This window comes from Polistes canadensis, unplaced genomic scaffold (assembly GCF_001313835.1).
Source record: "Polistes canadensis isolate GaletaPanama2010 unplaced genomic scaffold, ASM131383v1 scaffold_114, whole genome shotgun sequence".
NCBI classification, from domain to species: Eukaryota; Metazoa; Arthropoda; class Insecta; order Hymenoptera; family Vespidae; genus Polistes; species Polistes canadensis.
In genome coordinates this window covers 1-8,254 of record NW_014569661.1, presented here as the reverse complement: position 1 = coordinate 8,254, position 8,254 = coordinate 1, and the positions used below count along the sequence as shown (strand labels likewise).

Sequence of the window (8,254 nt, the reverse complement as noted above, 5' to 3'; positions counted from 1 at the left end):
CTGTTTACTTCTGACGGACAATGTAAACTGGGGTCCAATCAAAGTAGCGCTTTTGCCAGCTTTTTGTGATTCGTACATATCGCTGAGAGCAGATCGAGAGACGTGGTTTTTCAAAAAAAAAGAAAATAAAAGAAAATAAAAGAAATAAAAAATAAACATTGAGGTTTAACACAAGAATTGTTTAGATGTAACACACGCGCATATACACACAAACACACGTGTAGAAAGAATTAAACAAAAAAATACATTATATAATTTAAAATACAACAAAAACAACAAAAATAATAATGCATTGAGAAAGGCTGCTTTAAATAATATATCAATGAAAACAAATGTAAAAATTTGTTTTTTTTTCTCTTCTTTTTTATTTCTTTTTTTTTTTCTCTTTTCATTTTTTCCCATTTTCTTCTGCTCGTTGCGTTATCGAATTTTTACGATAGATCTCGCACACGTCATGCTGAAACAAATAGCGACGTGTCGTGTATTTAATTGATTAAAAAAAAAAAAAAAAAAACGGAAGAAAAAAAGGAGGGGATGGGGAGAAAGCAAACAAAATAAAAGGAAAAAAAAAATTATATATATAATACTTATTGATGCAAAGCTATGATTTTTCCTACCGTATGCTTTAGTAAAAAAAAAAAAATGCATATTATTAATAAACGTAAGTAAGTTAACGCAGATTTCGTATTGAAATAAAACAAAAAAAAAAAAGTTATATATGTACGACATAAAAATGGATAATAGACTTTAAATGTAAATGTACTGCCATAATCATTATTATACGAAAGCCTATGCAAATGTAGTTTATTAATACTATTCCTGTAAAGTGAGAAGAGAAGAGTAGGGGTAGAGGAGGAAAAAACAAAAAAAAAATAAAAAAGAAAGAATGAAAGAAAGAAAATGTTAGCACAAAAAACTAGATAATGATCCAGTGTAAATAGAGCATATTTTCAATGTGTCCGGAAAAGTATGTTTTGTAATATAAGGATTGCAAAGGAAAATAAAATTACTAAAGAATCATTTGTGTTATTTGATATGTGTGTGTATATATATATGTGCATCCAAATAATTGATATTTTATTTCTATTGATATTAAATATCATGATTTGTGTATTTTTTTCTTTTATGTTGCAAATATTATATATATGTATATGTATATAAATACATATAATTAAATTAAATTTCGAAGGAAAATATTTTCTTTAGTGTATATATAAATATATAAATAATAATAATATAATATATAAATATATAAATAATAATAATATAATATATAAATATATATATAATTAGTATGAGAATAAAATAATTTATTAACTATATATAGATTTTTCTCAAATATTAAAAAAACGTTCTTTGTGCAAATATTTTTACGTATAAATAATATAGATATGAATTACATTTAAAACTATTCTAATTTAAAAATCTATTGCAATTGATTTGAGGTTGTAGACATTTAAAAGCGACTCTAGCGACATCAACAACCAATAAGAATTTGTTTGAAATTATTTTATTACTCAACATTTGGCCAACCTGCTTACATTCATCGAACGACGATGAACGAATAACCTAAACTTTAGGTTTGATTGGCTTTTAGAAAAGTTTTACATCCATAATTTGATATATTACATGTATGCCGTTAAAAACAGGAGTGCTTTAAAAAAATCTATTCCATATTACATCGTAACTATATAATTGAAAAAACGATGAAACAAATTTTATGTAGTAGATTGGGGTAAGCTTAATACACAAAAAAATTTTTAAATGATTATTTAAATGAGTAAAATATACAAGGTTATTTTGATTTTAAGCTTGTGTGTATTGAATTGATTTTAATTATTTTATTAAACAAATTATTATTAATTCTCTCTGAAATATATCTGTTTTAAGATTATATATTAAAACTTCACATTGTGATCTAAAATATTCGACAAGTCAGATATAATTAACTTCACTTTAAAAATTTGGAAAAAAATATTATTATTAAAACACTTGAGATCAATAATTAACTTTTTTATATTTAAAATAAAGATCCTCTTAGCATTACTAAAATAAAAACACTTTGTAGAGTTGATTAATATAATAATAATAAATAATAAATAATATGACAGTGTATATTAATTAAACAATTTTCTCTACTTGTTGTTTTGTGGAGTTGCATATTAGTGACTCGTAAATCACACATTTCATTATATAATTTATGATAAAATAATAAACATAACACATATTCCTTTTAGGCACAGTGTATTACTCGTATCAAAATCTTCTAAATATCCAATATCCAAAATTACAACACGATGTTTAATGTCAGGAAAAATAAACAAATTATGCAGGCCAATATTGGCATCTCCACATATACGTTACTTTGCAAATCCTAATCGTGGCTATGCCATGGTCATTGCTAGGATATTAAGAGGTGCATTGAAAGTACGATACATACTATTAGGTGGTGCTTTAGGTGGTGGAGTTACATTACAAAAAGTAATTATAATAATATACAATACCAGGAATTATAATCTAAAGGGAGTAAATTTTTATATTAGTATAATAATGTTTTGTAGAAATATGAACAATGGAAGGAAGGTTTACCGGATTTGTCTTGGATAGATAATTTTATTCCTACCGAACAACAATGGCAAAAATTTCGTGGCTCACTGGTAGAAGCAAAAACTATATTAATTGATAAGATCGAAATAGGTAAGTATAGAAGGATTAATATTAATATTTATGAAAGCGTTAGGCAAAATATTGGGAATTGTATATAATAAAAAAAAATGAGAAAATACAAACAGATCCACGTATAAAGGAATTTGGGGAGGCTAAATATAATGAGTACAGGAGATGGTTTGATCAAAGATTGGAGAATGCTGTTAAAGCAGCAGAGGAGAGAGCATTAAGAGATGTCGAACAAGAAGAATCATCTACACGTGAGTGAGAAGGAATTTTTGTAATCTTTTAAAAATCCTTTTTTATCAATCCAATTATACCATAACACTTGATGTGATTCGTTGTTTTACTAATCCTTAATTTGCCTGACGTTTTCTCTCATTTCTATTTTATTTTATATTATAATACACTAATATTTATATTTGGGTTATTATTTATTTACTAAATCGATTAACTCCATAGAAACAAAAGTAGACAAAATTCATAATGTTACATACATTGCCATATCAATACATATGTGTAAGGTATGACGAACGTTTACAACACTTTTTCACATTCCTAATGGTTCTTTTTGGAGTCAACAGCACCTGGTGTTTCAAAGTGGTATCCTTCTAGATATGGATATCGGCCATCAAAGTGTTCATTATCAATACTTGTTTTTTCTTTAAATATTGCTTAATATCGCACTTTGCTATAATTGTTAAATCTTTTTACACAATTTATAATTTGTTCATTTAATATTATTTTATATATGTATATAAATAATTTACTTATTCAAAAAGCATTTATGGATTGCATGGATACAAAAAGAATATAGTTAAATCGATATTTAAAAAAAGAATATTATTTAATTCTAAATGCATGGTACTCCTATAAATGATCTCTATATTTGTGTAATAACGTTGTAGTTATTTTATACATCAAATAATATATATGGTTATTTGAAATTAAAATCTCAATTAAATGGTATTATACAAAAAAGCAATTGTTTTGGATAAATATATATCCTGATATAAATTTGTTTAACTTAATCGTAATCATTTCAATAGTAGTAAGAAACTTTTAATTTTGTATAAAACCATATATTATTTTATTTTTATTTTTATTTTCATTTGCACTTCTTGAGTAAATAGACATGGTCTGTTCTGTTCAGGTGTAATTGACGCAATCACAACGATAGCAAACCAAGTTTATTCAGGTGTGTAAAAAGTGCTAATTAATAAGTTACCAATAGGTAACTTGCAGTCTGTCCATTCAGCATTTTAATTAAATGAAATATAAAGATATTTCTTTTTTTTTTACAAAAAGCACTTATGGGTATTGTATTTTGTAAAATGTTGAATGATAATTAGGTCTAAATACTGAATGGGGCAGACCTTTTATTTCACAATCGTATTTTGTTTTAATCATACTACATGTTCACAAAATTATACTAGTTTTTTATACTTTACTAGTTTTCATAAACTACTTCAAAAATTATAACAATTATCTAATATCCTATTATTAAATTTGTTTTTTAGAAGCGAAAGATGAATTATCAAAGAATGCGGTTGCTTTTGCTCGTCCATTAGTTAATGAGAATATTGAAGAAGAACGCAGAAAAGCTCGTACGTAAATAATATATTTGTATAACATTATTTTTTATGCTAATTTTTTTTTATAATTAAATTTATTACTATTTATATTTTTAAGAATCGTCACAACAGAGATTAGATGCTATGCAAGATGAATTAATGCAAATGCAATTAAAATATCAACGTGAACTTGAAAGATTAGAAAGGGAGAATAAAGAATTACGGAAACAAATGTTATTAAGAGGAAATCAGAAAGTAAATAATAGAAAAATAAAGGTAAGAGAATTTTATATAATTTTTCTTATGTTCGATTAAAAAGAAACATTACGATAATATTTTTAGAAATCCTTGATAGATATGTATAGTGATGTTTTGGATGAATTAAGTGAATATGACAGTGCTTATTCGACTGCTGATCATCTACCTAGAGTAGTAGTTGTTGGTGATCAAAGTTCTGGTAAAACATCTGTACTAGAAATGATTGCTCAAGCAAGAATATTTCCAAGGTATTATTTAAAACTATACGGAATGTAAAAATGCTACCAAATACAATATATGCAGTTTTATTATTTTAGGGGTGGTGGTGAAATGATGACACGTGCACCAGTCAAAGTTACTTTAAGTGAAGGACCATATCACATTGCACAATTTAAAGATAGTTCTCGTGAATTTGATTTGACTAAAGAATCAGAATTAGCCGAGCTTAGACGAGAAGTTGAATTACGTATGAAGAATAGTGTGAAAAATGGGAAAACAGTTAGTCAAGATGTTATTTCTATGACTGTAAAAGGCCCTGGTCTTCAACGTATGGTGTTAGTTGATCTTCCTGGTATTATTAGCGTAAGTAAAATATTTGATTATGTGATTATCAAGTTATAATGTAATATATAATAGAGTACATACATATATAAACTATATTAAACTGAAATATATATTTTGTAACAGACAGTTACTGTTGACATGGCAGAAGATACTAAAGATGCTATTCGACAAATGACTCAACAATACATGAGTAATCCTAATGCTATAATCCTATGCATTCAGGATGGATCGGTTGATGCAGAAAGAAGCAATGTAACTGACCTCGTTTCTCAAATGGATCCTACTGGAAAAAGAACTATTTTTGTTTTAACTAAAGTAAACGGAGACATATTCTCATTAAAAGATAAACTGTATATTATAAATATTTGTGATTTAATTCTTTTTGAATTATCATGTTTAGGTAGATTTAGCAGAAGAAAATTTAACTAATCCAGAAAGACTCAAGAAAATACTGCAAGGAAAATTATTCCCCATGAAAGCTTTAGGTTACTTTGCTGTTGTCACTGGTCGTGGTAAACAAGATGATAGTATACAAACTATCAAGGATTATGAAGAAAAATTCTTTAGAAATTCCAAACTTTTTAAGTGAGTAGAAAATATTAAAAGAAAAACAAATAAAAAACGTAAAATAAGAAATGAACATAGTGAATTATATGTACTTTAAATATTTATAATATATATATTATTTTATCTAGAGATGGTTTGGCTATGTCTGGTCAAGTAACTACTAGAAATTTGAGTTTAGCAGTAGCTGAATGTTTTTGGAAAATGGTAAGGGAAACGGTAGAGCAACAAGCTGATGCCTTCAAAGCAACTAGATTTAATTTAGAAACAGAATGGAAAAATAATTTCCCAAGGTAATAAATGATTTTAACAATTAACAAAAAACTCAAATTTATATTTCCATTGGATTAATAAAATATTTATTATGTTAAGATTACGTGAGTTGGATAGAGATGAATTATTTGAAAAGGCCCGTGGTGAAATTTTGGATGAAATCGTGAATTTATCTCAAGTATCACCTAGACATTGGGAAGAAGTTTTAATGACACGAATTTGGGAAAAAGTTAGTATGCATGTATTTGAAAATATCTACTTGCCTGCGGCACAAAGTGGAGGTCCAGGTACGACAACTTTTTAAAAGTAATAATTGTAAACAAAAAGTAAAAATTGATTAATATAATATTCTCTTTTTTATTTATTTTAAATATGATATTATATTATATATATTTTTAGGTACATTTAATACAACCGTCGATATTAAATTGAAACAATGGGCAGATCAGCAATTACCAGCTCGTAGCGTTGAAAGCGGGTGGGAATGTTTACAACAAGAATTTCAAAATTTCATGGCACAGGCACGTTTGAATCCTGATCACGATGATATTTTTGATAATTTAAAGAATGCTGTAGTGAGCGAGGCTATGAGAAGACATTCGTGGGAAGTAAAAGTATGTTTTATTATGCAGAGAATGTCCTAAAAGTCGCTTTACCGAGGAAACAGCAAAACAAACAATTAATATTGATTTATATAATATAATTATAAAATGTTGTTTTTCATTTTAAGAAATGAATATTCAGTTACAGGATTAAAAGAACTATAAGCCTATAATGTCACGACTTCGAATACTGTACAAAGATAAATTTATAATTTTTCCATTTGATGAAGTAACTTTTGGGACATTCTATATATTTATAATAAGAAAATAAGAAAAAATAATTAAAAAAATAAACCATTTGTGTTTTAATATTTTATAGGCATCTGAAATGTTACGAGTTATTCAACTAAACACATTGGAAGATAGAAGTATAGGCGACAAACGAGATTGGGATCAAGCTGTACGATTTTTGGAAACTTCTGTTAAAGAAAAATTACAAAGTACCGAACAAATTTTACGAGATATGTTAGGTCCTAATCGTAAGGAACGTTGGTTTTATTGGCAAAGTCAAACGGAGGAACAACAAAAACGGTCTGCAGTCAAAAATGAATTAGATAAAATTCTTTACACAGACAAAGTAAGATATATCATTCTTTTGTCGATATTCTATTAAAGTATTAAACTATCTATCAATTTAATATATTATATGATTTATTTTATATTAGAAACACGCACCTACTCTTAGCCAGGACGAGCTCACGACTGTTAGGAAAAATTTGCAACGGAATTCCTTGGAAGTAGATAATGAATTTATACGTGAAACTTGGCATCCGGTTTATAGAAGATTTTTCTTACAACAAAGTTTAGCCAGAGCTTATGATTGTAGAAAAGGCTACTTTCTTTATCACACTGGTCATGAAACTGAAGTTAGTAAAAATAGATTATACAAATAAGTCGAGTTAAATCAATTAAATTAGTTTCTGTGATTATTACAATGTTAACAAAAATATTTCGTCTTTCTATATAGATGGAGTGTAACGATGTGGTACTTTTCTGGCGAATTCAACAAGTACTAAAAGTAACATCGAACGCATTAAGACAGCAAATAATAAATCGTGAAGCTCGTAGGTTAGACAAGGAAATTAAAGAAGTTCTAGAAGATTATAGCCAAGATAATGAAATGAAGATCAAATTACTCATAGGTAGACGTGTTACGTTAGCTGAAGAATTAAGTAAGTTAATGTTAATCGTGATTTTATTAAAAAAAAAAAATGATATAAATTACAAGAACAATTTTTGTTTACAGAACGCGTTAGACAAATTCAAGAAAAACTTGAAGAATTTATTCAAGCATTGAATAAAGAAAAATGAAGCAATGATAGAAGAGAAAAACTATTGAACTATTGAATGCTACGCAAGCTGTGAGAAAATATTTTCGATGTCTACTTTATATTTTGCGATTTAACTTATTTATATTAATAAGACACGAAAAAATGTTATTAAAATCATGCTAGGGAATGCATACGAAAGGAATATAATTCTTGTAAAAGAATGAGAATGAAAAACCCAGTCTGTCGTCGCATATTTTTGTGTATCTCTTATTACTAAGATTTACAAGTTCAATTTAATCATGTGATATAAATGTATCGATGTATCCGCGAAAAGAAACCAAAAGTATGTGGAAGAAAACTTCATTGGAGCTTCTGTGAACTAAAAAAAAAAAACAAATGTAAAGTCCAAGCAAAAAATATTCTGTATAAATCAATACTTTTATTTCAAACCATTCGCTTGATATCTGTCATTATACTATCG

The 8,254-nt window shown here is 26.9% G+C and overlaps 1 protein-coding gene across 4 annotated transcripts; it reads left to right on the top strand.

Moving 5' to 3' along the window:
* Positions 1 to 1,504: 1,504 nt before the first annotated feature.
* On the top strand, positions 1,505 to 8,171 carry LOC106787771 (dynamin-like 120 kDa protein, mitochondrial). Of its 4 annotated transcripts, XM_014750420.1 has the most exons (18): positions 1,505 to 1,735; positions 2,238 to 2,481; positions 2,562 to 2,697; positions 2,793 to 2,927; positions 3,821 to 3,865; positions 4,188 to 4,274; positions 4,360 to 4,517; positions 4,584 to 4,747; positions 4,817 to 5,081; positions 5,187 to 5,378; positions 5,464 to 5,648; positions 5,759 to 5,920; positions 6,000 to 6,187; positions 6,300 to 6,514; positions 6,822 to 7,079; positions 7,168 to 7,368; positions 7,470 to 7,674; positions 7,749 to 8,171. In XM_014750420.1, exons 1-18 carry the CDS (start codon positions 1,707 to 1,709, stop codon positions 7,811 to 7,813), a joined length of 2,934 nt encoding a protein of 977 aa, XP_014605906.1. In that variant the 5' UTR covers positions 1,505 to 1,706; the 3' UTR covers positions 7,814 to 8,171. The 4 variants fall into 4 exon arrangements, with proteins under 4 accessions (XP_014605906.1, XP_014605908.1, XP_014605907.1 ...); XM_014750422.1 differs by lacking the exon at positions 2,793 to 2,927; XM_014750421.1 differs by lacking the exon at positions 3,821 to 3,865.
* Positions 8,172 to 8,254: the final 83 nt, after the last annotated feature.